General features: G+C 57.4%; 1 protein-coding gene across 12 annotated transcripts in view; it reads left to right on the top strand.

The window, feature by feature from the left end:
• MOB2 (MOB kinase activator 2) overlaps nucleotides 1-25775 on the top strand; it is a 78309-nt gene extending 52534 nt beyond the window's left edge. For 9 of the 12 annotated variants that reach the window (XM_081797576.1, XM_081797578.1, XM_081797575.1 and 6 more), the window contains 4 exons: nucleotides 15399-15559; nucleotides 16066-16159; nucleotides 23929-24053; nucleotides 24705-25775. In XM_081797576.1, the coding sequence (XP_081653702.1) occupies nucleotides 15399-15559; nucleotides 16066-16159; nucleotides 23929-24053; nucleotides 24705-25015 (691 nt within the window). In that variant the 3' untranslated portion in view covers nucleotides 25016-25775. Of the gene's footprint in view, nucleotides 1-7140; nucleotides 7164-7972; nucleotides 8152-13071; nucleotides 14851-15398; nucleotides 15560-16065; nucleotides 16160-23928; nucleotides 24054-24704 lie in introns of those variants that run through there. The other 3 variants (XM_031036800.2, XM_006741346.3, XM_031036799.2) reach the window with 3 other exon arrangements.
• The last annotated feature ends 689 nt before the right edge of the window (nucleotides 25776-26464 follow it).

Here is a 26464-nt window from a genome sequence, read left to right as displayed (position 1 = left end):
ACTCAGGGGGACAGAGAGTGGACGGTGGGCACCAGGGGAGGGGTGGGGGTTGGTACTCAGGGGAACAGAGAGTGGACGGTGGGCGCCAGGGGAGGGGTGGGGGTCGGTGACTCAGGGACAGAGAGTGGACGGTGAGCGCCGCGGGAGGGGTGGGGGTCGGTGACTCAGGGGGACAGAGAGTGGACGGTGGGCGCCGGGGCCAGGGGAGAGATGGGGGTCGGTGACTCAGGGACAGAGAGTGGACGGTGGGCGCTGGGGCCGGGGGAGGGATGGGGGTCAGTGACTCGGGACAGAGTGGATGGTGGGCACCAGGGGAGGGATGGGGGTCGGTGACTCAGGGGGACAGAGAGTGGACGGTGGGTGCCGGGGCCGGGGGAGGGATGGGGGTCGGTATTTCATGAGGATAGTTTCCGTTTGGGAAGATGGGAAGTTCTGGAGACCATTGGTGAGGACAGCTGTACAACATTGTGAATGTGCTTAACGCCCCTGAGCTGTGCTTTTAGAGATGGTGAAGACAGGTACATTTATGTGTATTTTGCCACAATAAAAAAAGATTGTTTAGAAATGTTGATCTTTTAAATAAATTCAAAATGGATGAAAGATCTAAATGTGAGACAGGAACCATCAAAATCCTAGAGGAGAACATAGGCAGCAGCCTCTGTGACCTCATCTCTAGCAACTTCTTACTAGACATGTCACTGGAGGCAAGGAAAATAAAAGCAAAAATGAACTATTTTTTTTTTTTAAGGATTTTTTTATTTATTTATCTGACAGAGAGAGAGACAGCGAGAGCAGGAACACAAGCAGGGAGAGTGGGAGAGGGAGAAGCAGGCTTCCCGCCGAGCAGGGAGCCCGATGTGGGGCTCGATCCCAGGACCCCGGGATCATGACCTGAGCCGAAGGCAGACGCTTAACGACTGAGCCACCCAGGCGCCCTGCAAAAATGAACTATTGAGTTTTCAAGATAAAAGCTTCTGCACAGCGAAGGAAACAATCAGCAGAACTAAAAGGCAGCCTACGGATGAGAGAAGATATTTGCAAATGACATACGGGATAAAGGATTAATATCTAAAATCTATAAAGAACTTACCAAACTCAACACCCAAAAAACAAATAATCCAGTTAAGAAACGGGAAGAAGACATGAATAGACACTTTTCCAGAGAAGACATCCAGATGGCCAATAGACACAGGAAAGGATGCTCAACTTCACTCATCATCAGGGAAATACAAATCAAAACCACACTGAGATACCACCTCACACCAGTCAGAATGGCTAAAATGAACAACACAAACAACATGTGTTGGAGAGGATGTGGAGAAAGGGGAACCCTCTTACACTGTTGGTGGGAATGCAAACTGGTGCAGCCACTCCGGAAAACAGTATGGAGGTTCCTCAAGATGTTAAGAATAGAGCTACCCTATGACCCAGCAATTGCACCACTAGGTATTCACCCAGAGGTTCCAAAAATAAAGCTTTGAAGGGGCTCATGCACCCCAATGTTCATAGCAGCATTATCAACAATAACCGAACTATGGAAACAGTCCAAGTCTCTATCCACTGATGAATGGATGAGGAAGATGTAGTGTGTGTGTGTGTGTGTGTGTGTGTATTTACATGGAATAATACTCAGCCATCAAAAAGAATGAAATCTTGCCATTTGCAATGACTTGGATGGAACTAGAGAGGTTTTATTTTTTTATTTTTATTTTTTAAGATTTTATTTATTTATTTGACAGAGAGCACAAGTAGGCAGAGAGGCAGGCAGAGGAAGAGGGAGAAGCAGGCTCTCCGCTGAGCAGGGAGCCGGACATGGGGCTCGATCCCAGGACCCCAGGATCATGACCTGAGCCGAAGGCAGCCACTTAACCGACTGAGCCACCCAGGCACCCCGAGGTTTTATTTTTTTAGATTGTATTTATTTATTTATTTGAGAGAGAAAGCATGCACCCCTGGGCGGGAGGAGGATCAGAGGGAGAGGGACAAGCAGACTCAGAGTTGAACACAGAGCCTGAATCAGAGCTCTGAGGGTATTATGCTAAGTGAAATACATCAGTCAGAGAAGGACAATGATCATATGATCTCATTCATATGTGGAGTGTAAGAAACAAAACAGATGAGCATAGGGGAAGGAAAAAAAAGAGAAAGAGAAGGAAGTCGACCATAGGAGAGCTTGTTCACCCACGTGCCAGCTTCACTGCAGTGTCCGGCTGGTGGGGCCGGGAGGACCTGAGAACTGGCATTTCGGGCAGGCTCCCAGATGCTGCTGCTGCTAGTCTGGGAGCAGCTTGAGAAGCTGTGATGGAAGTGCAGAGAGGCCTGGTGGGCACCATGGGGCCTGAGCTCCTGTCTGCACCTGCACGCAGGCTTGTTCACCTCTGCAGGATCAACGTGTGGGGGCAGGGGGGCGCTGCCCTGGCCTTGGCCCACATCTCCAGATATTACCCAATGTTCCCTGGGGTAGTATCACCCCCAGCTGAGAACTTAGACTTGAAAGACACTTTGGATAGATGAGAAGTCTTCGGCTCCCCTTTCCTTTCCTTTCCTTGTGCCTCTTTGACCACACTTAGCTGTCTTAGCTCAGGCCACCAGAACGGAACACTACAGACGGGTAACATAGACAACACCCCTTTAGTCTCACGGTTCTGGAATCGGACATCAGGGTCCTGGCTGATTTGGGTGTGTTGGGGGGCTGGGGGGGTGGAGATCCCTTTCTCTCCTTTTAAGGTCACCAATCCCATCATGGGGCCCACCTTCATGATGTCATTCACCCCTCATCACCTCCCAGAGGCCACACGCCCAGACACCACCCCACTGGCAGGACCTAAGTGTAGGAATTGGGGGGTGGGGGACACACACGCATTCTGTCTGTAACAACAGCCTTCTGATGGAAAGCATCACTGGGAGTCTGATGAAAATACAGCTTCCCTGGCAAGCTCTAATGGTTTTCTGGAAGGATTTTTCAGTGTCCCAAGTGCACTGATTGATGGTGAGTCCTCCGTGGGCAGCTGTGCTTTGATGGGGGCCCGTTCACTGTGCAGTGTCGAGTCTTTCAGTTCATCTACTGCTTTCACTAAAATGCTTTATCTTCCTTTATAAAAACTTTCAGTCTTTTAAAATTGGTGTATAATTTACAGACAGTATAATGCACAGATCTCAAGTGTACAGTTAGCTGAGTCTTGACAGATGTGAACACCCTGTGCTTTACACCCCCAAGCCCAGAAAATTCTGTCCTCACCGTTTCCCTGCTGCTCCCCTCCTGAGAGGCAACCACCATTCTGATTTCTTTTCGTCGAAGATCAACCTCACCTTTTCTAGAACTTCATATAAATGGAACCGTATGGACCTACGATTTTCTTTCTGGCAATTTTTTTCTCAGCATGATGTCTGTGAGGTTGAGCACATGATGCGTCTTATCAGTGATGTTTGGCATTTGATTGCTGAGTAGTATTCGTTGTATGAATAGACCGTAATCAGTCTGTTCTTCTGTTGGTGGACTTTGGGGTTGTTTGCAGTGTTTGCTGTTGTAGTAGTGCTGCTGGGAACATTCTTGTGTGCCTTTGTGAGAACGTCGGCTTCGTTTCTCTTGGGTAAATACGTAGGCTCTGACTTGCTGGTTCATAGCGTAGATGACACGTTTATGACAAACTTCCGACTCTTTTCTCAAGTAGTTGTACTGTTGTCTACTCTCACCAGCAGTGTGTCAGAGTGTTGGTTGTTTTGCCTTCTTACCCACACTTGGGTTCTTAGTGTGTTTAATTTTAGCCAGCCTAGTGGAATCTCTTCGGAGATGGATCTAATCTGCATTTCCGTACCGACCAGTGATGCTGAGCAGTTTCTCTTGTGTTTATCTGCTATTCCAATAGCTTCCTTGGTAAAGTGTGCTGGTCTTTTGCCCCATGGGGCTTGAAGTCACGACCCCGAGATCAAGACCCTGAGCTGAGATCAAGAGTCAGACACTTAACCGACTGAGCCACCCAGGTGCCCCTTAACTTTAGATTTTTTTTGTGGCTGCCCTTTTCCAGTTGAGAATGTCCCCTTCTATTACTTTTTTGCTGGGAGTGTATATGAACATTTTGCCATGTACTGTTTCTACATCTAATTGAGATGATCATCTTTTCCCCTTTATTCTGTTAATATGGTGAATTATATTGACTGTTTTTCAAATGTTAGCTAAGCTTAGATTCCGGCAACGAACCTCTCTTGGTTATGATCTGCTACTCCTTTTATATATTGCTGGATTTGTTTTGCTAATATTTTCTTAGGGAGTTTTACATCTGTGTTCATGGATGATATTCTGTAATTTATCTTATCCTGTGGTGTTCTTATTTGGCCTCATTAAATTAGCTGGGTGGTGTTTCCTCATCTGTTTTCTGGGAAAGTTTTTGTAAGAATGGTATTCTTTCGGGCGCCTGGGTGGCTCAGTTGGTTAAGCGACTGCCTTCGGCTCAGGTCATGATCCTGGGGTCCCAGGATCGAGTCCCGCATGGGGCTCCCTGCTCAGCAGGGAGTCTGCTTCTCCCTCTGACCCTCCCCCCTCTCGTGCTCTCTCTCCCATTCTCTCTCTCAAATGAATAAATAAAATCTTTAAAAAAAAAAAAAAGAATGGTATTCTTTCTTTTTTTCTTTTTTTTTTTTTTTGAGAGAGAGAGAAAGAGAGAGTGCCCAAGTGGTGGGAGGAGAGGGAGAAGGAGAGCAAACCCCTCAAGCACACTCCCAGCTGAGTGAAGAGCCTGATGCAGGGCTTGATCCCATGACCCTGAGATCATGACATGAGCTGAAACAAGAGTCAGACGCTTAACCGACTGAGCCACCCAGGCGCCCCTGGTATTATTTCGTCTATGTATTTGGTAGAATTCACTCATAAAGCCACCTGCTTTTGGCATTTCCTTGTAGAAAGGTTCTTAATTATAAATTCAAATTTTCTATTTGTTCTTGTGTCCGTTTTGGTAACTTACGTTTGTAAAAGAACTTGTCTGTCTCATTATTGTCAGCATTCAGTGGTCTACTGCCTGTCAATCCTTGAATCATCCAGTGTATTTATTCTTGTGGTTTTAAAGTCTTTGTTACTTATAGCATCTTTGTTGTGTCTGGGTCTGTTTCTTTTGTCTCTTATTTTCCTGGCTGTGGGTAACGTTTTTTGCTCCTTCACATACGTGTGTGCATGTGTGCGCTCGTTAGACATTGTGGTGGCAAGTGTTATTAAAGCTCTGGTTTTCATTGTCCTTCCTTCAAGAGTCTGTGGTTATTGCAGTGTGCAGTTCATTTGCTGTTGGTTCAGCAGGAACCCTCTGAGGCTTGGTGAAGCCTGATGAGGGCAGGTCTAGAGAAACCTTCCGCTGGGGCTGCTGTAGCCCTGTTCTGGCGAGGCTTTCAGTGGAGGTCCTGTGGAGCCTCAGTGGAGTGCCCGCTCTCTCTCTTCTCTGGGAGGGGCAGTGCCTGTCTTCTGCCCTGACAGCCTCCACAGCTCCCCATAGCTGCTCTTTGCCAGGCCTTCGGAGGGGCCCTGCATGCCCCCATCCGAGTGGTTGGCCAGAGGCTTAACTAGCTCTGTCCTTCTTTCTGGCGTCCCTTCTCTGGGCAGCCCAGCTCGTCTGGTTCACTGCCCTGCACATTACAGCAGCCCCAGCTTTGATCCTTGCCTCCATTTGAGACTGCAGGGCCTGCGCAGGCTTCGCCTTCCCACACCCCAGCCTCCAGCAGGCAGTGGATTGCTGCTCACCCTTGGGTTCCCTGCTCTTGGGCACTGTCCTGAACCACCAGTGTATTGTCCAGCATCTGAAACCCATTGCTTTGTGTATTTCACCCAGTTAGTAGCTGCTGGTAGTGGAGGTCAGCCCGGGACCTGTCACCCTGTCATCATGCAAGTGAATGTCTCTTCGTTCCTTTTTTATCTAAAAAACTCCTCCTTTCCATCCTGTGTTTCCTGCCATGTTGGCTTTGTGTTCCTTCTGATTTAGTCTGCATTTCAGGGGCTCTCATTTATGGTTCCTCTTTTGAGTTATTTTGCCTCCCTCTTCAAATCTTTAAGTCACTTAATTTCTGAGATTGCCTAATTTGTTGGGCTATAGTTTTCATCTGTCTTGTGCATGTGTCTTTCTGGGGTTTTTTGGTTGTCAATGGAGGGCATATTGTGTCTTGTTCTCTTCTATTTCGTTGGACTCAGCCACGAAGCTTTTCCCGTGTGCTTTTTTTTTTTTTTTTTAATATTTTATTTATTTGACAGAGAGACAGCGAGAGAGGGAACACAAGCAGGGGGAGTGGGAGAGGGAGAAGCAGGCCTCCTGCCAAGCAGGGAGCCCGATGCAGGGCTCGATCCCAGGACCCTGGGATCATGACCTGAGCCGAAGGCAGACGCTTAACGACTGAGCCACCCAGGCGCCCCTTCCCATTTGCTTTTAAGCTGTCCTTGCGCTTGCCTGCACCATTAATAAAGGTGCTGGGCCCGTTTGCTTTGCTGCCTTCACAGCGTGGAGCTCCCCTGCCGTGGTTTTGACTAAGTGATTCAAACCCTGGTGGCTCCTCAGAGGTGTCTCCCTGTTGGAGGGGGGGAGGTTATAGACAAGCCAGGGGAGGAGGCTGGAGTGATCCATGGGTGACGGATCTGTCGGGGGCATTGTGCACAGGGTTATGCAGATACAGATGGGCACAGAGATGGGGATTCAGGTGTATCCTGATGCACGCGCGTCTCCCTGCCTGCTCTGTCAGCAGAGAGGACCGAGGAGAGTACCACCCAGCAGCCGAGTGTCAGGTTTTCATCTCCAATAGAAGGGACCAGGACTTCCTGGAGAAACAGCTGGTTCTGATGCCAGGGCAGGCAGTGGAACAAGGTGAGCCTGGAGCGACCTTCTAGTGCTCTGCTGTGGGCCCCGCAGGCTGGTCCTCCCCTCCCGGGGACTCTGCATCTCACCTGCCAGGGGCTGTGTGGTCATCCTGTTAGCGCCTCTCCCCTGGGCAGCAGCACGTGAGTCATGCTGACTCCCAGGGTGGCCCCGGAGACACTGTCCTGCCAGCACAGAAGGGGCCTTTTTTGTCCTGCCTCCCAGGTGGCCGGAGCGCTGTTGCGGGCAGAGGCTGCCTTGTGCTGTTGCACGTTGATCTGTCCTTTCGGTGGCTCTGGGGTGGTCCCTGCAGAGTAGCGTAGAGCTTGGACGGATGAGAAGGTCAGTAGGGCCCTTTGTGGGATGTGGCCTTCGGGGGTGGGGGGCAGAGCTGATCCTGGCAGACCTCTGGCTGTGCTCTGTGCTGGGCGGGGCTTCGCAAGGAGCGTGGGGACGGGCTGACACGGTCCCTGTGGTCAGAACTGAAACCAGGGCTGAGCAGAGCACCATCCTCTTGGAGACGTTTCATTTTTCAGTCCCTCATGGCCTCCTGTGTCTACAACAGCTGCAAAGAGGGCCTTGGGCGCTCAGCTTCTTGTACCCCCACAGGAAGGCGTTGTGGGGCTGCCCTGCAAGAGCGGTCTTTGCCCAGTTCCAGCTCAGTGCCTGCTCGGGGCGCCCTGGGAGCCAGCCAGCCTTACCTGTCCACGGCTGCCCCCGTGTGGGTGTGCTGCCAGCCCGTGTCCGTGCTCTGCAGGTGCGTGGCCAGCCTGTCTGCGCCCGGCTAGCCTCCAGCCCACCCCCTTCCGGTTTCTCGTCTCGGCTGGGCTGGGCTCGGGTAAGGGCTGTGTGCTGGCCGCCCCGAGCTCCTGGGGCAGCGCTGCTTCCTGCTCTGTGGTACCACCCCAGGGCCTTGCTGATGGGTCCTTCCCAAGGCAGGTGTCCGTCTCCTCGGCAGTGGCCTTAACCCCATACAGTGCCCGCAAGGTGCCACTTTGAAAAGGCGACTGCGACGCTCCCTCATGTACCCAGACTTGGCCAGCCTTTGCCTGTAAAGGAGCAGCTTTTTGTCTCTGCCAGGCCGGAGCCCTTCTTTCTTCCCCTGCTGTCCTCATTGGCTGGTCTCCTGGAGGGAAGGAGCGAGGGAGGGGAGGAAGGAGGGAGCGGCTATCTGGTGCCCTGGCTCCCACTTTCCTGCCCCATCTCTGCACTGCCCCACCATGCTTGGAGATCACAGCAGTCTCCCCACAGACCGAGCTCTGCTCAGCCAGCCCCCCAAAACTGGACTCAGCTGCAAAATGGTGCTCCAGGCAGTCGGCCAAGTGCTCAGGTGAACCGGGCAGGGGATGGTGGGGGCGGTCTGACTGTCCCTGGTTCCTACCCCAGGTCAGCCTGGGGAGGAATGGCTGTAATTGCCGCGCCTCCCAGCTAAGGTCCTGGCGGTGTACAGCTGCTGGGGGTGGGGGGCTGGATTTGGCCAGGAACTTCGTTTGGAGCCGGGTTTTCCCTAAATGCCTGCACTTCTGTTGCTTGGGGGAGGGAGCTCGTGCTCCTTGAGGGAGTGCGGCCCTGGCGGATCTGGATGAGAACAGGGGGCCCACCAGGGACCCATCTCCCTCTTCGTGGTTAACCACTTTTGTGGCCACGGCAGTCCTGCCTTGCCCTCTCCCAAGCCTGCCAGGGCGGCAGGGTGTGTGTCCCGTTGTCCCCAGGTGGGATGACCGGAGCCTATCCAGGAGTGGCCTTGTCCAGAGACCTGACATGGGCCATAGCTGTGGGGCTGGGGGCTGCCAGAAAAGCCACTTCTGACAGCTTTTTTAACTTCTTTTTTGACCTGCAGAGGGGTCTAGAGAAACTCACTCCACTGCCGGTTCTGTGAGTAGAAGCCTGCTTCAGGCTCTGGGTAGAGCAAGTGCGGCCTGCTGGTGGGAGGGTGTGGGGGCGGCGGGCCGCAGCAGCAGGCCGGCTGACCCCAAAGATGGGCTCCGAGGGGCGCCGACACCCGTGCTCGCAGGAGTCAGGAGCCCAGGCAGAGCCTGCGTCACAGTCGACTCAGATCTGGCTCCCTTCAGTATGAACATCTTGCACTTGCCTGAGACTTCAGTGGGTCGTTTTTAAAATTGAAAGTGAATGTCTCTTGCTTTTCCAACTGTAGCCAAAGTAAGCAGGCCTCTTGGTGTGATGGTCTGAGGGGAAGCCAGGCCCAGCTGGTGGTCGGCGTGGTGACGGAGGCCGTTCTGGAGCCTGTCTGTGGGCACCTCTGGTTTCTGCCTGTCTCTTCCATGGGGTCCTTCCCCACAGCCGGTCACCTGCGTGCCGCACGGGAGGACTCACAGTGAATTCTAAGTGGAAACCAGAGGTCCCACCTGTTAGCTGGCCAAAGCTGTCCTTTCGTAATGTTAGGGTGTGAGATTTAGAACGGCCGGCAGGGTGTGGGTGCTTTCCTCCAGGTCTTTGGTTCAAACCGGGAACGATGACCGTCACTGGGAGTGTGTAGGGAACTGTGGGTGCGTGCACTGTGGGTGAGGGCACGTCTGTGCGTGTGTGTGTGGTGGGAGAGAGCCGAATGCCGATGCGGGTTCTGCAGAAGGCAGAGGCAAGACCGACCCGGCCGAGCACCGGCGTGCCGCTGTGGGAGACTGGAGGCCCAGGCCCTCCTTACTGGGGGAATCTGAGAGGACTTCACGACGGAGGTGGCTTCTCAGCCCAGCGTCAGAGGACGAGCGCTTACTTCACCGATGGAGAAGTGAAAGTAAAATTCGAACTCTGAGCATCGTGGCCACATTGTGGCTCCAGCTGTGGGTCAGACAGCTCGCAACAGCGCCTGACACGCGTGGACGTTGGGTCCACGGTGTCTGCGCACTTTTCTCAGTCTGCCTTGGCTTCTTCCGTCTTGGTGGGTCTCATTTTATAGGGGACACAAAGGCTTATGAAAGCATGCATTGTTTGGGGGTGCTGACCGCAGGGCAGTTAAACCAGGAGGAGAAATGACCTGCTTGTCCCTCTCCACAGCATCCGGCTGGCCGTAGCCCGTGGGGAGTTGCTGAGGGTCCCATGGGGGGTCCTCCTAGCTTTTGGTTTCCGAGGCTCTGCGACAGGAGGGAGTACAGTGACACCGGGGTGCTAGGAGTGGCAAGAACGTGATGCAGGCGGGGCGCCTCCACATGTCAGGTGGTCGTCAGGCCCCACTCCAGGCCCGCTGCATCAGAAACTTGGGGGTTGGGAGTGCTGCCAAGCCCTGGTGTTCTCACTCGGCCCGGGCTTGAGGGAGATGTCTGGCCCTGGTGGTGGGCCCAAGTGTGCCCTGACCGCCCCGGTGACAGGGCTGTCACTGAAATCCCTGCGGAGCCTGTGCTCTCCTCAGTGTCCTAGGAAGGAGGTCAGGAGGAGCCTGGACTTCGGGCCCTGCTGCCCCCTGGGAGCAGGTGGGTCCTGTGCACACGGGACCCACGGGCCGCTCTTGCTGCACCCAGCACGCCACCCCAGATAGTTGCGCTGGTCAGGCCTGGGCCCGGGAGCTCCCTCCTGCGTTAGCCTGCTGTGGGGAGCGGTGGGCTGCACCCGGGAGGGTGGGCACCCTCAGACGCCCTCTCCATGGGCCCTTCCTTTCCCAGACCACCACCAGCACAGGCTCTGTTTCCGTGGGAGCACTTCCTGTGGGGCCTCTGCGTGCCGTGGGCCCACTGTTCACGCATCCATGGTTCCTCACAACCCTGCTCCCCCACCCCCGGATCTTTGGTCTCCATCCCATGAGGCTGCCTCCGGACGGGGCCGCCCCTGTCACTGCCCACCTCCTCCACGGTCAGCTTGACTCCCCTTGACTTCCTGCATCTGCCCTGCCTCATTCCTGGCCAGAACCGCAGCTGTCCTGGGATGCTAGCATCCGGTGAGCACCGCAGGGGCCAGACGGGGGGCGGACAGAAGGCTGAGCAGGACTCTGAGGAAGCGGGGGGGGGGTCTCCGTCTATCCTGCCCGTTTCTTCTCCTGGTTCGGTGCGTCCCCCGCTGGGCGCAGCTGGCCCTGCTCTGTGCCTGGGGACCACCAGCCCTTTGCCTCAGCAAGGCGAGGCCTTGAGGAGGCGTCTGTGTTCTGAACCTGACAGTTACTGACTGCTCCCTGACAGCCACACGTCTGCCCGTGGGGGCCAGCTCTTGGTGGGGAGCATCAGCGTGGGGCACTCAAGTGTTTCCAGGCGTTCCTGGGCAGGTGCATCCCTCACAGAGTGTCTGCGTCCCTAGGGGAGACTCCTCTCCTGGGGCTGACTGTCGGGCAGGCATCCCTCCCCACCCTTGTGTCCCCTTGCTCAGCGTGGATGGGTTGCATGTCGGTGCCGGCTCACACTGAGCAACTGAGGGGCCTTCTGGGTGGGACTGGTGGTGTGACATTGGACAGAAAGTGTGTCAGGCCAAGCTGTGTGGGGTCTGGGGACTCCTGCGGAGGTGGTAAGGGCGTCAGGAGCAGGGGAGGGTGAGGAGACAGTAGGAAGATGTTCTTGGTGGAGCCTGGGCCCCTCCCAAATGGGTGTCCCGGCCTTGGAGCCCACCCGTCAGACCAGGAGAGCATGTAGGGTTCTGTTGGAGGTTCTCTGCATGTGCCTGTAGCCATACACCGCCCCCCCCCCCCCCGCCCCGCAAGGTGCCAGCAGGCCCTGTGGCAGGCCTCAGCCTTGTGTCCACTCTCTGGTCCCTTCAGTGCAGCTCCATGCCAGGGACTCCACCTTTTGCTGCCGCTGTGGGGGTCCCAGCAAGCAGTGTGGGGGGAGAGCCAGAGAGGAGGAGCTCAGGCGTGTGGCCCCCGGGCAGCCCTCTGGGCCTTGGCTGGACAGAACCTGCTCCAGAGCTCGGTGCCTGTGGGGCGGGGGCGCAGGGTCTTGTGTCCTCCATCCGTGTGGCCACAGGGACGGTGTTACGTAGCCTGTTCCACCTGGAAGCCACAGGGCGTTTTCTGAAAGCTCAGCTTTGTTGCTGCTGGTGGCAGAGGAGCGGGACTGGGCCAGGGCCACGTCTGCCACCCAGAGGGGCCAAGTGGCTTGGCAGTGGCCAGGACAGAACTGGGGTGGGAGGGACCCGTGTGGCTGGGCTTGTGGGACCACTTCCACACAGGGGCCCTGGCTTGTACCTTGTCCTGCCGCCTTTGGGTCAGTGCCCATCATTGCTGCCTGCCTGTGGGACTGAAGGAAAGAGGACCCCATGACCAGGCTCCACAGACTTCTGCTCTGCCGGGCCTGGCACAGGGGTCATCCCAAATTGCACGGTGGTCCAGGGGTCCCAGGCCTGCCCTGGATGATGGGGACAGGGGAGCTCAGGGGAACCAGCTTGGAGAAGTCGAGCTTGGCGGGCCTGGTGTGCACCTGCCTGTTTGGCCAGTTTGTTGCAGGACAACAGGTGCGGACAGCAGCAGGGGAGAAGGGTGAGGAGGCTGAGGCCTTCTGACCACACACACGTCGCAGCCCACATCCTCCCGCGGCTGCCTGCCTGGCCCTTGGAGAGTCGGCCCAAAGGGGCTCCCAGTCTCCCCTGGAAATGGACTTGCCAGCACGAGGGTGCCACACCCTTCCTCAGGCAGCATCCCCAAGGGGGCCTGTGTGTCACCCCAGGCACGTCTTGCACCAAGCCAGTTCCTGCTGCTGCTCCACTAACAGCTGCCCCTGGGCTGGTTCTGATGTGTGGTCCTCATCACTTGGTGACATGGCTCCTGGACAACAGGCCCCCACGGGCCCCATCCCTACACGTGTGGTCATAGGACCCTCTAGACCCCGAAGCTGAGGCCCAGCATGTGTGGCCAGCTCAGGGGTGGTCCTAGCCAGGTGTGAGTCAAGGTGAGGCAGGGGCGGGTGTCAGACTGGGCCTGGATGCAGTGGAGAACCTGCACAGCAGACGGACACTTGGTGGGGGGTGAGCAGAGCAGAACCAGGGCAGGCTGAACGTGTGTCCCGTGGGCTGGTCCCTCATGCCTGGGGCTGTAGGCACGGGACATCTTCCAGGCAACGTCAGGCTTTCTGACAGGTCGGCGTGTGACTCAGTAGCAGAGACCAGGGTCAGGAGAAGGGCAGGGGGCAGGGAGCGAAACGGCCTGCCCACCCATTTCCTGGTGGAGCATCTGAGGGCATCAGCAGAGCCCCTGGGCTCCCTGAGCCCTCCCATGCTCTGGGGAAGGGTGGGAGCCTCGCTGTCTTGGGCCAAGGGACCATAGGTCCCTGAGAAGCGTGTGTCCACACTTGTCCCCAGGGAACAGCCTCCCCCCACCACCACCCAAGGGGACCCCTGAAGTGCTCACTGCAGTTGTGTATGTAACAGAGATCAAGAGAGACAGAAACATCCATGCCTTTGCTCCAGGTCACGGGGGTCTGTCCTGCCCTGTCCCCAGGACACTGTGGCCCTGCGTGGCACTGGCCACTCCCGGTGGTGCACCAGGAGGCTGAGAACACGTCGCCTTTTAAGGAGAAGATTTGCTGAGAAGCTGAGGGAAAACATTTCCCTGGCATTCGGGGAGCATTTTTCCTTCCTGTTTCTCTTAAATAAACCACTAGCAACTTTTCAAAACAGAAGAAGAGAAGGACAGGGTCAGGGAGCTGCAGAGACCTTTCGCCCTTACTGGAGCAGGGCTGGCAGGGGAGGGGCGCACAGGGAGCTGGGTGCCCTGAGTGCTTAGGATGGCCGTGTCCAGCTCAGCCACCCATTAGGCTGTGCCCCAGCCAAGACCCGCGGAGCATTCCCATTTGGGCAGCTGGGCCAGAGACAGAGGCCAGGAGTGAGCTGGTTTGCTTCTCCTTCCGTAGACGCTGCGGAGCTTGAGGGTGTAAACGGGTGGGGCCTGGCCACGGCTGGTGGCCCCCGAGTCCAGGTCCTCAGCCTGCCTGCCCCCAGCCCTCCGGCCCAGCCAGCACCCCGACCACGACCCTCCCAGGTGTGCAGGGGGCCCGTGGCCATCCCGACAGGGGTGCCTGTGGGTTTGCCGTGGCGGGAGCGTGCTCACTCCTGCCCTCGCACTGCAGAGCAGGACTGGGGGCTCTGAAGGATGTGTCTCCTGGAACTCCGAGACCTCTGGCTGTCTTTTCCTGTCGCCAGGGCAGGTGTACACACTTCCCCTGAGTTTCTGCTCTTGGGGCGGGGGTGACCCCTCCTTGAGAGTTCATAGCCAAAGGTGGCCGTTTCTGGTCAGTAAGACGTCCTGGTAGTATTGATCTGCAGTTTGATTCTACAAGTCACGGTGTGTACCATTGAAGAATTTAGTCGTCCAACTAAGAACCAAGAGACTCATTCATGTTATTAGGCATTTTCCTTCAGTTTCTCAAACTTACTGCCAGGAACCCAGTGCTAAACCTTAAAGGGTTGGAGAGTCCCTGCATGTGCAGGAGGACTGCAGCATTGCTCTGAGCTGCTCCCCAGATGGCGGGGAGCCTACACCCTCCTGCACCTCCACGTTGGGCGGTTGCTGCTGAGAGGGGCCATATCTGCACACGGCCCTCCACTGGGTCCTCTGCTCTGAGGCCCGTGTGCCCAGTGTGGGCTCCAGTGTGACACTCAGTGACTTATGACAGACCCAGCCTGGGCTGTGTTCCCAGCTGGGGGCTCTGGGCCACTGTGTTGGTCACCTTGCCCTCTTAGGGGGTGTTCCATCTTGTTTGTGGACCTAGGTTGCACACACCATGGCCCTGGCTCCAGCCTTTGGGCGGCTGGCGGGAGGCTGGTTTGGGGCCCACAGCTCCCCCACCAAGGAGGGGGCCTCTTCAGCACTGAGAACTTTGGTTTATGGGGCTTATTAGGTACTGATACTGGATTTGAATGAAAACAGACATTTCAAATATATGTATTTAGTCCTATAAAAGTAGCTATAACAAGCCCATTCTGTTTTTGTATGACAGTATATTTTCATGGAAAGTAACCATTTCTGTAAGCAAAAAAAAAAAAACCTTTTGGTGCAGAGTGGTCTTTTGAGCAGATCTCTGTAATGCCTGGCCTGGTTCATGCCCACCTGTCTGTCTGTCCCTGCCCGGATCCTGCACTGTGTGCTTGGCACGGAACCCAGGTGAGCAGGACAGGGCTGTGCAGGGGAGCTCCAGCTGTGTCAGCACGCAGCAAGGGCTCTGGAAGGCCGGGTGGCCGGGTCGGCTGCACAGAAGGGTGGGGGGCCTGGGCCAGGAAAACTCACCCCTGTGTCCCACCCGGCAAGCCTGTGGGCCAGGGTGGCTGCAGTGTCATCCATGGGCCTGGAACCTGGCTAGTGTGGTCACCACCCCAGCCCTTCGGCGGCCCAGAGCTGCCTGCCTGTCGTGCGTTCCAGGTTTGGCCCTGCGGCATTGGGCCTCCGGCAATGTGTGTCTGCCTCCTTGCCCCTTGTGGTGGCAGGGAGCTCAGCTGGTCAGGCCATGGGCCCGACAGTGGCAGGGGAGGACAAAGGCAGCTTCCTTCCGTTCCTGGCGCCAACTGGGAGCAGAATCTCCTGGGGTGTCTCAGGAAGAGCCCCCCGGTTGTCCCACTGGCAGGGACAGCCCCGCTAATGTCCCAGGACCTAGCTCGTGGCCTCCATGCCTGCGTTTGTCATGCAGTGACCCTCTGCTCCCTTCTCTCCGGCAGGAAGTCTAAAGCAAAGCCCAACGGAAAGAAGCCTGCTGCCGAGGAGAAGAAGATGTACCTGGAGCCAGAGTACACCAAGTCCAGAATCACCGACGTCGGCTTCAAGGAGCTGGTGGTGCTGCCCCGGGAGATCGACCTCAACGAGTGGCTGGCCAGCAACAGTGCGTGTGGCATGGGGTGGGGAAGGGCACCACAGCGGCTGCAGGTGGCCACCTCCTCGGGGACTCCCCGGAGCTGGTGGCCGGCCCTGCAGTGCACATAGGGTCTCCACCGGGGAGGGTACCAGGGACGGGCTGCCATGCCGGGGACTGTCTGTGGAGCGGGTGTGCAGCTGCAAGGCCATGACCCACGCAGGGGAGGGTGGCTCTCACCTCCACCCGCTGGGCAGGCCTGCCCCACCCCTCGAGGGGACGCCGTCTGGATGGCCGCTGGCGCTCTGCCCAGCTTGGCGCTGTGCAAACACGTGCCAGCCCCCAAGACAGTGGCTGGTGGCCGTCTTCCAGGGCCGGTGCTCTGCGCCGGGACGTGTGTCTCTGGTCTGTGGCGCGTGCTGGCTGCCCCAGGGCCCGCGGGAAGAAGTGCCGGGCCTCCTGGGCCTGCAGGGCACTGGGACGTACAGCATGCTGCAGTGGTGGTTTTCACACCTGGTCCTTCTCGTCCCTCGCAGCCACCACATTTTTCCACCACGTCAACCTGCAGTACAGCACCATCTCAGAGTTCTGCACGGGAGAGGCCTGCCAGACGATGGCCGTGTGTAACACGTGAGTCGCTGCCGGGCTGTGGCCCAGCCCCTGCACCCTCTCATGGCGCCCCTGCGGGGTCTCCTCAGCCGTGTCCTGGCTGGGGCTGCACCTCCTATCCCCGTGGGGCAGGGACACAGGAGGCAGAGCCCAGCAAGGGGAGGCACTCGGTGGCGTGGGTCCTGCTGGGGCACGGGGTGCCAGGAGCCGGCCAGAGGCTGGTGGCCGAGCTCCTTGGGGCTAGGGGTGAACATGCCTAGGTTGGTTTCCTAAGACAGCAGAGCATCGGGAAGCTGCAGATGCTTCTCTGCTTCACTTAGTTGAAGGATGGCTTTTCCCGAGAGCTCCCGCCCTGTGGGAGGGAGTGAAGAAGGAGACAGCGAGGGGACGGGGTGGAGGAGGGCACTCACTGCCTTCCTCGTTGGCTGGTTTTGTGGGACCGGGATGCCTTCTCAGTGAGTTTTCAGTGGGCCTTGGGTGCTGTTCATTCTCTTCCGGAAGCTTGTGCACATTCGTGTCTTCAGTAGGCAGGTACCCCAAGGGGGCTTCGAGGCACCTCACTGGATTCGCAGCAGCTCCTGATTGGGGTGTGGGGAGGAGAGCCACTGCACGGCACAGACTTGCCTTTGGCCTCTAATAGCAGAAGGGATGGAAGGTGGCTTCAGACAGGAGGCCAGGTGTGCTGGGTCTCAGCCTGGGGCTGTTGTGACTAAGGAGGTGGCACGGAAGCTCCTTTCTCATACCTCCTTTTTATTGTCGGGGCTGCAGGTCAGGGGCCGAGGCAAGTACGCATGAGCCGCTAGCCCCTGCTGGCGAACACACATTTTGTGTGCTGTCCTGAGTTCATCCTGCCCACAGATGCTGCTGGCCATGCTCCTGGGCACAGACCTAGCTCAAACGCAGGCAAGTGGAGCTCTCCTGTCGCTGAGAGCCCATGAGCCTTGGCACAGGCCTGGCTCTCAGCCCCGCCAGGCCCTGCTGTTGTGGCTTCAGCAGGTCACAGCTCAGGGCTAGGTCCTGTGCGAGCAAATGTAGACAGTAGTTGGCTCTCCACTCTGTCACCCAGAAAAGGCCGCTGATGGGAGCCCAGGCATTACATGTCCCCCCATTGGCCACAGGCAGGGATGCCCCAGGGGAGGTTGGGGCTGGTGAGCTTGGAGGACAGTGATATGGGAGGGAGGGGCCCTCGGTAGAGTAGACTGCCCAGCGGCAGATGCTGGAGGCGGGTGAGGACGGTGTTTTAGAGCTGCCGTGTGTGTGTGGCACGCTCAGGAGGACGCTTGCTGGCTGGGCCCGACCCAGCGGTATCCGAGGTGGCCCGTAGGGCAGGCGGGTGGGGAAGCTGGTCTCCTCTGCTCCCATGTTTCCTTCGGTATCCCCGTGTTTGAGAAGAGACTCCTGGAAAGCACGTAGAGCTTGTTGTGAGCCTGGGGTGCCCACTTCTTGTTCTTCTCGACGGCAGCGGCCTTCACAGGGTCTTTCAGGCTTACGGGCCCTGGCATACTTACTGCCTTCCTAGCAGTTGTTTGATGTCAAATTAGTTGAAGAGAAGAAAGCGGGTTTGCCAGAGGTCCCAGAGCTGCGTGCTGCCCCAGGACCAACGTGTCTGCCTGGGGCCTGGAGTGGGGCCTAGACATGGAAACCAGAGGGTCATGTTGGAGTCCCCGAGGTGACGTGAAAGGGCCACGCGGAGAATGTATTTGAAGAAATAATGGCTGAAGCTTTCCAAGCTTGGCAGACACAAACCTACAAATTCAAGGAGCTGAATGAACTCCAAGTAGGACAAACTGAGGAGTCCATGCACAGAAACGTCATCACAAAACTGGGCAAAGAGAAGGCCTTCCCGGAGCAGAGCCAACCCTCGAGGACACAGGCGAGTGACTGCAGCGCTCATCAGAAGCCTTGGGCCACAAGGAAGCTCTGCCACGTTTTTAAAGCACCGAAAGGAAAGAGCAGTCCACCCCACAGTCCTCCTTCCAGCACACGTATCCTTCAAGGGTTTAGGTGAAATACGGACCTTTCTCAGATGGAGGAAAACTAAGAGCATCCACAGTCGGCAGACCTCCTGCAGGGAATCCCAGAGCGAGGGGACTGGGACCGTCTGTGCAGGACGAGCGACAGGGATGGACCTGGGGACTGGCCGTGTGGAGCGCTTTGAGCCACACCCGTCTGATGGGTCACAGCAGAGGAGACGGCGGTGGGCTGGGCTCTCGGTGCTCCCACTGGAGTGGCGGGAAGTTGGTGTAACAGACAGCGTGGAAAGCAGGTGGAGTATGTATTTTATACTCCTGTGAGCAACCTCTGAAAAGTTGTGTAAATGATGTAGTCGAAGTCATAATGGGTAAACTGAAAGGAAGGACTAAATCATAACCCAAAAGAAGGCAGGAAAGAGGAGATACAAGGGACGAGAAGCAAAAGGAACAAGCGGTAAACAAAGGTGGTAAAAAATTCAAACACACCAGAAATCCCATAAATGTCAGAGGGCCAAACAGAGCTCCCAGAGTCGGCCGCCAGCCATGGGAGCTGTGCTTCCAGCCCCGCTGGGCACCTGAAACTCTGGACTGCATCGAACCCTGTGGCCTGTGGTAAAATTTCATTGATAAATTAGGTACAGAGATAACTAGTAATAAAACGGAACAGTTACGGGGCGCCTGGGTGGCTCAGTCGTTGAGCGTTTGCCTTCGGCTTGGATCATGATCCCCGGGGTCCTGGGATCGAGCCCCGCATCGGGCTCCCTGCTCGGCGGGAAGCCTGCTTCTCCCTCTCCCACTCCCCCTGCTTGTGTTCTCTCTCTCGCTGTGTCTCTCTCTGTCAAATAAATAAAATCTTAAAAAAAAACAAAAACAAAAAAACAGAACAGTTACAACAGTGCGCCGTAATAAAAGTTATGTGAATGTGGTCTCTCAAGATCTCTTATTGCGCTGTACCCACTTTCTTCTTGTGATAGCGTGCGACCATGAAATACCCATGTGGTGCAGTGAAGGGGGGGCACTGAGGCAGGTGGGCGTGGTACGCCATTATATCGTCCTCAGCCTCGGACGCTGCGTCCGAAGGAGGAGCAGTGTCTGCTTCTGGACGGCGCTGCCACGAGGAACTGAGACCAGGGAAAGTGAAACCACAGGTGAAGGGGCTCCACTGTGCAGGAGTGGATTTCTGAGCTGAGCCAGCTGTAAGCGTTCACAAAATACTTCACGTGCATTGACGTCTGTAGGTTAAAACTAAATGGATAGAGAAGCTGTATCCACAGAACAGCCATCAGAAGAGAGCTGCAGTGGCTCTATGAATCCCAGACTCCGAAGACCTCAGAGCAAAGTAAACCACGGGGGATAAAGAAGATTGCATATTTACAAGAATCAGTTAATCAAGAAGTATCGATCTTGAATGCGTGTGCACCAAGTAGCCGCTTTTACACAAAATAAATGGACAGAACTGAGAGGAACGGACAGAAATCACCTCAGAGTGGGAACCTTCAGCTCTCCTCTTTTGGAGGCAGACGGAGCTGGTGGACAGCAAGTCAGCAAGGATACAGGACGGAATAGCACCATCGGCCAGCTGGGCTGGATGCATTTCACCGTCGACAGCGAAGGACGCGTTCTGCTCAAGTGCGCACGGAATGAATAGTCACCAAAGGAGATGGCATCCCAGCTCACAAAACAGCCCTTCGCACACTCTAAAGAATCAGAATCATAGTACATTCCTTATCTGACTGTCATGGGATTAAACTAGAATCAGTAACAGAAAGATAACAGGAAAATCTCCAAACACTTGGGAATGAGCACGTTTCTAAATAATCCACGGGTCAGAGAGGAAGGCTCAGAGGGAATTTGAAATATTTTAAGCTGAGCACAAATGAAGACGCAGCATACCTGAATTTGTGGGACACAGCAAAGCTTTGAGGGGAATTTATAGGGTTATGTGTTTGTTGTAGGAGAAGGATCTCAAATCGGGAACTAAGCTTCCATATTAAGAAACTAGAAAAAGAAGAACAAAATAAACCCAAATTGAGCAGAAAAAAGAAATAATGGAGTAGAAATCACTGAAATTGATTTCTGAAAACAGGAAAATCCATGAAACCAGAAGCTGATTTCTTGAAAAGATCAATAAAATTGATAGGCCAAGATTGACAAAGAGAAAAGGTGTAGAGTATCAGTCTAAGGAATGAAAGCGGTGTCACTATAAACTCAGCAGATACTGAGAGGATATGAAGGAAACATACCAAAAATCCCTACATACGTAAATTGGACAGTTTGAACGGACCAGTTCCTTGGTAGGAACAAAATACCAAAATTCACTCAAATGGACAGTGCTGTACAGCAAGAAACCAGGGATGAAAGGCATCCTGGTGCAGAAGAACTAGAAGTGCCCCAAGTACTGTGTGCGGCATGGTTGTGTAGGAAACATCGAGCAGTGTACAGCTGGAGCCCCAGACTAAGAGAACCGCACCATTTACAACAGCCCCACAGACACGTGTCTTCGCACTGCGAAGGGCGAGGTGCTGGGGAGCAGCCGTGGAGAAGCCAGCATGGCGCCGAGGGGGAGTTCTGCCGGGTCCGTCTGCTCACTTCCTTCCCTCTCGGTGCGAGGCCCAGCACGGTTTTTGCAGAATGAGACAAACTGGCTGACTGCGCATGGACGAGCACAGTCCTGGTCCCACTGTCAGGACAGCGTCGGGGACAGACCCACAGATCGGGGGGGCCGTGGAGGGTCCAAAAATAGACCCACACAAAGGCGGCCCTCTGACTGTTGACAAAGATGAAGAAGAAAGTGCAGAAAGGATAGTCCCTTCAACTGATGCTGGTGGAAAAACCAGTCGCCTGTGTGCAAAAAAAGAAAAAAAACGTGAATCTTGACCAAAACCTTTATGCCCAGATTAACTCCAAATGGATTCTAAATTGTGAACCTGTAAGACTTCTGGAAGAAAACGAGGAAATCTCCATGACCTAGCTCTAGGCGAGGAGCTCTTGGCCATGACACAAGGCTCATTGATGAGAAAGAATCAGTAATACTGTCGGGCATAAGCCACAGTTAGAACTTCTGCTCTGAGAATCAGGACGCTGTTAGGAGAAAACATAGACAAATCATGGGCTAATCATATACCCAAGAGGGGACCGGCGCCCAGTGTGTGAGTAACCCTCGCAACTCGGGCGTGCGAACAGCAGCTGGTCCCCAGTGGGTCCAGGCCTGGACACACAAGTCAGCGGAGAGGACCCAGGAGAGCGGACAAGCCCCTAGAGCAGCAGGTGGGGACAGCAGGCCCCGTGCTGGCAGGGACATGGCAGCAGAGCGATGCACAGGCCAGTCCGGCCGTGGTTTGGTGGCCTCTTACGGGCCCAGCAGTGCAGATCCGGAATGTTCGTCTTAGACAAGCGAGAGCTTGTGCTCACACAGAAACCTGCCCGGGAGCATTTATAATAGGTGGAGCCATAACTGCCCCAAACTGGAAACGAGCCAGGTGTCTTCCAGCGGGGGGAACGGCTGGGCGCGCTGGCCCTTCCACGCTGGCGGGGGCGGGGGCCGCGGGGCGCACACTGAGACATGGCTGGAGCCCGGAGCCCGGCTCAGGACGTCCTGTGGCGTTCCCCTGGGGCCATCCCTGGTGTGCTGGAGACTGACCGGGGGAGGGGGTGGGAGCTGCCTGGCTGTCTGGACAGGTGAAGCTGTAGGCCTGCCTGCCAGAACGCGTTCTCTGTACTGCCCGGTAACTTAAAAATGAAAACAAGTGGAACATTGAAAGCACAGGGTCTCGTCTTTCAAACAGATGGGGCAGTCCTCGTCCCTCAGGAGCCAGTCTCTCTGGGCCGCACGTTGGGGAGACATGTGTCCCAGTTTCTAGTTGCAGCTGTGTTTTGTGACCCTCTGGCCCCTGTGGCCAGGTGCATCAGCGTCCGCGGGCGGTGCCGGGCAGATTGGTGGAGCAGATGTCTGTGACGCCCGCCCAGCCTTTGGGCCTTGGCCTCTGGACCTCACTGCAGACATGGGCCTCAGCCTGGCCCCCGGAGGCCGGGCTCCTCCACTTCCCCGCACAGGGACCCCCTCAGGCTGTCCAGAGTGACACAGAAAGGGGCTTTGTCTTCTCGCCCTCAGGTGATCTGACCCGCCCTGTGCCCACGTCTGGGCAGGCGGGAGGAGGGTCAGCAGAGCCACCTTGTGGCGGGGAGGGTGCTCGGGCAGGTGTTCTAACGGACGGCAGCGCCCTGCTGGATTTCTACTTCCTGGGGGCAAGCAGGAATTTGGCAAGCTTCTTAGGGCTTTGTCTGAACTAGCTCCCTTGCCCGCTCATGTTCCTGGGCCTTGTGGGGCACCTGGCACCAGGCTCTTGTGGAGCCCGGCCTCCCTGTGGGTGCGTGGCAGTGCCCAGGAGTAGCCCCGGAGTAGCCGAGTAGCCTTCTGCAAAGCCCCGACACCCCAGTCACACCCCACACCTTCCACCCCCAAGTGGGCAGGTGTGGTGCTGAGTGGCAGTCGGGCCATGTCCCCTTATCCACGAAGGCTGGCCTCCTCCCAGGGCCTGTCCATTACTGTGGAGGCCATGCTTTCCCGGTCTTGCTGGCCAGCCCCACACCCTGCCTGGGGCGGAGCGGAGCCCCGGTTCCTGTTCGATGGAGGTGGGCTTGCCGGAGCAGGGGCGGTGGCCGTGGAGCTGTCTTGAGGTCACTTGTCCAGGGTCAGGCTGGCCATGGGAAATGGGGACCCCCACTGTCCTGAGGACAGGCCTGACAGGGTGGTAGCAGTGGGTTAGCCCTCATGGCTGTCATCCAGGGGTACTTGGTACACGCAACAAATCAGGGCAGGGTACTCTGAGCCAGTCTGGGGTCCCCGAGCAAGGTGGGATGTTGAGGTTTGGGGAAACCTAGTCTAAGCTGATTCTGAGGCCAAGTAAAGCCAGCTGTGTGACGGGGTGCCGGACAGAGGGAAACGTCTGTATGAAGCCTGGTGCCTGAAGGCTGCCCGTCATCTGGCTGGGGCAGGGGGCTGAGAGGGTCGGGGTCTAGGCCACTCAGTCCCTCACGGGTACAGCCCCACACCCACATGCACCACACGCCTGAGCGGACTAGAGGCCACCCCCCCCCCGCCCTCCTGTGGCTCCGGGTCCAGCCCTTGGTGAGCCAGCCTGCAGGAGCACAGCAGCCCTCTGGGGAGACGGGAGCAGGGGTGGGGAGAGCAGGGTGGCTGCCAGATGAGTACCCACCGGGCGCTTGTGTGTGTTCTGGGGAGAGAAGCGCTGGGGCGGGGGGGCAGTCCACGCTCACACGAGCTGGGAGACTCGCACGGTGAGAGATCCTGGTGTCTCTGCCCGCAGGTGTTCCAGCTGTTCTCACTGGGCCAGTGGAGGGCATGTGGCTCCTAGTAGGGGGAGCAGGGGTGTTCCCAAGGGTCGAGGCCCAGCTGACAAGTCACAGCAGTGTCCCTGGAAGAGGCGGGGCAGCAGCAAACAGCGTGCCCTCCATGCCTCTTCAAATCATACAAAACACGCGTCCCTCTAAAGGAATGAAACTTGCAGCCACGTGGTAGAGAAAATGAACACGCCTTCTGTTGACGTTGTACACGTGTGTTCAGACGGCGTGCTCTGTCCTGGACGTTCAGAATCGGTGCCGGCAGACCCTTATGGGATGCAGCTGAGGGTCTCCAGGTGGTGGGAAGCAGTGTGTCTCCCCTGGGGACTTTGGGAGGGGAAGCCTGGACACCTGCCACACCTCCACCCCTGGGGCTGGGGCCGGGGCGGAGGGGGGGCGGGTAAGAGTCGCTGGGTGTCTGTGGGGCACCGTGACCGGCCCCCTCTGTCCCCACAGACAGTACTACTGGTACGATGAGCGGGGGAAGAAGGTCAAGTGCACTGCTCCCCAGTACGTCGATTTTGTCATGAGCTCCGTGCAGAAGCTGGTGACCGATGAGGATGTGTTCCCCACGAAATACGGTACGTCTCTGCCCTGCTGCGCTCCTCCTTGCTGGGCGGCCGTGGCTGCCGATGCGAAGGGGCCAGACCTACGGGATGGGGGCGGCTGTGTGCCCTGGGCTGTAAGGCCAGGCAGGTGCGCCCTGGCAGGGGTCAGCGCAGCCCGGGTCCAGACCGCATCCACCCTGGGCCCTGGGCCCTCTGCCGCCCGCTCCGCCCTCTGTACAGTGGGGCTGCTGCAGGCCACCTCACTGGGGACCTGACAGCCAGCAAGCGCTAACGGCCGCCCTGTGTCCCGGCCTGGGCAGGTCCTGGTGGGGGGCTCCAGGCCAATACGGAGCCAGCAGGAGGCCCCCGTGCACCTCGGTTCCCGTCCTCCTCTGTGGCCCAGGCCGTGTAGGGGCCCAAGAGCATCCGTCAGGGAAGCACACGTGACCCCGGGCCGAGTCCAGGCTTCGGGTGGCCTATGGCAGGGTCACGGGCCCCTGGACGCAGATCAGCTCTCGGGGCCAGGCCCAGGGTGACCGGTCACTCGGGTGCCTGCCAGTGGGCTGCTCAGCGGGGAGGGGGTGGCGGGCAGGAGCCCTCCAGGCTAGTCCTGCAGATGATCTCCTTCCTGACGGTGGGAGCCCAGGCCCCTGAGAGGTACTGCGTGGTGGGCTCTCTCCCCAGGCAGAGAATTCCCCAGCTCCTTCGAGTCTCTGGTGAAGAAGATCTGCAAGTACCTGTTCCACGTGTTGGCACACATCTACTGGTCCCACTTCAAGGAGACCCTGGCCCTTGAGCTACACGGACACTTGAACACGCTCTACGTCCACTTCATCCTCTTCGCCAGGGAGTTCAACTTGCTCGACTCCAAAGACACCGCCGTCATGGACGACCTCACGGAGGTGCTGTGCAGCGGTGGGGGCCGCGGCGGGGGCGGCGGGGAAGGGGCCAGCGGCGGGGGCGCGGGGGCACAGAACCACGGGAAGGAGAGGTGAGCCCCCGGCCGACAGGCGCGCACATGTGCAGAGAGACGGTGGTGCACGTGCTTGCGTGTGCGCACACGCCCCGGGCACGCTCGGCGGGAGGCCTGAGAGGTTGCCGCTGCCCCCCACCCGGCCCGGGCGCGCCGAGTGTGGGCTCCCCAGACGCTGGCGGCCACGCATCGGACTGGCCCCCCGCCGGGGTTTTCCTGTTGGATGGATGAGTGCCGCTTGTCAAGAAGGACCTTTGGATTTCGTTCGTTCGCTCAACAAACGTTTATGGGACTGCCGGTCTGAGTTTCCTTCTCCTGTGGGGCTTTCCTTTCCTTGGTCTTCCGTGTGGCCCCCGCCCCTGCCCTCCCCTGCCCTCCCCTGCCCTGGGGGCTCTGCTGTTTGAGAGAAATACACCCGTGGGAGCTGGGGCTCCTTCCCAGGAGGGACTTGGGCTCACTTTGGTTTGTTTCCAGGGTGGGGCTGTTTTAGAGATTCCTCCCCGCTCCCCCTCAGGCCTCCCTCTCCTGGCCTTGCTAGGATCTTGGCTGCCAGTGGCTCAGAGCAGGTGGGGTAGGCGTGGCCAGGGGTGCCCCACAGGGGCCCTGACCCTGTGGCTTCGTTCCCCCCTCTCCTGCCCCGCTGCCCACGAGGGCCCCTGGACTAGCTGGGCCTAGGACCGAGGTGCCTGGGCGGGCGGCCTGTGTGGAGACGCGGCTGCTGGCGGAAGGCTGGGTGTCCCACTCCGCTCACCTGTTCGGTCGTAATAAAAAGAATTCGCTCAGGTCAGTGCCTGTGTGTATCCTCGGCGCCTCGGTGACCGTGCTGAGGGTGCAAGGGCTGGTGTGATACTGAGGGTGGCCTGGCCCAGCAGCTGGGGCCGTCGCCTGCCTCCTGCCCCCTCAGGTGGCCCCTGCCCACCCCAGCCTGGACCCTTCCTGCCAGGGTCAGCCACAGACTCCCCTGCTGCCCTGTGTCCTCAGCCAACCTGCAGGACTTGGGGTGCTGGCAGTGGGGTGGGTTTGGGGGGGGGACGACACATGCCTTGTTTCCTGCATCTCCAGGGGGCCTTGACCACTCTGCTTGTACTTTGCCCTCTTGTGCAGGTGACAGGCACCCTAGAGAGTGTGCTGGGACGGGCCGGGGTGGGGGGGTCCTGGCCAGCCTGGCCCCGGGGGCTCTGTGGTCTGAGGGATGAGCAGAGAGGAGAGCTCGGGAGCGGGCTGAGTGCAGGGGTGGGGCGGGGCGGGACCTAAACTGAGCCCTGGAGCTTGTCTAGGCCCTGTGTGGGCAGAGAAGAGAGAAGACGGGGCTCCGGCAGGGGGCCCTGCCCTCCTACCCTGACGTATCACCTGGGGACAGCCTTCTTTGGCTGTCCATGGCTGTCATGCTCACCACCCCCCACACCCACACAGCCCTAAATGGTGGGGGCCCTGGTCTCTGTCTCCTGACTCGCTACAGCTCCTCCACCCT

This window comes from Leptonychotes weddellii, chromosome 11 (assembly GCF_054177405.1).
Source record: "Leptonychotes weddellii isolate Sample4059 chromosome 11, ASM5417740v2, whole genome shotgun sequence".
NCBI classification, from domain to species: Eukaryota; Metazoa; Chordata; class Mammalia; order Carnivora; family Phocidae; genus Leptonychotes; species Leptonychotes weddellii.
This window is presented reverse-complemented; position numbering and strand designations above follow the sequence as displayed.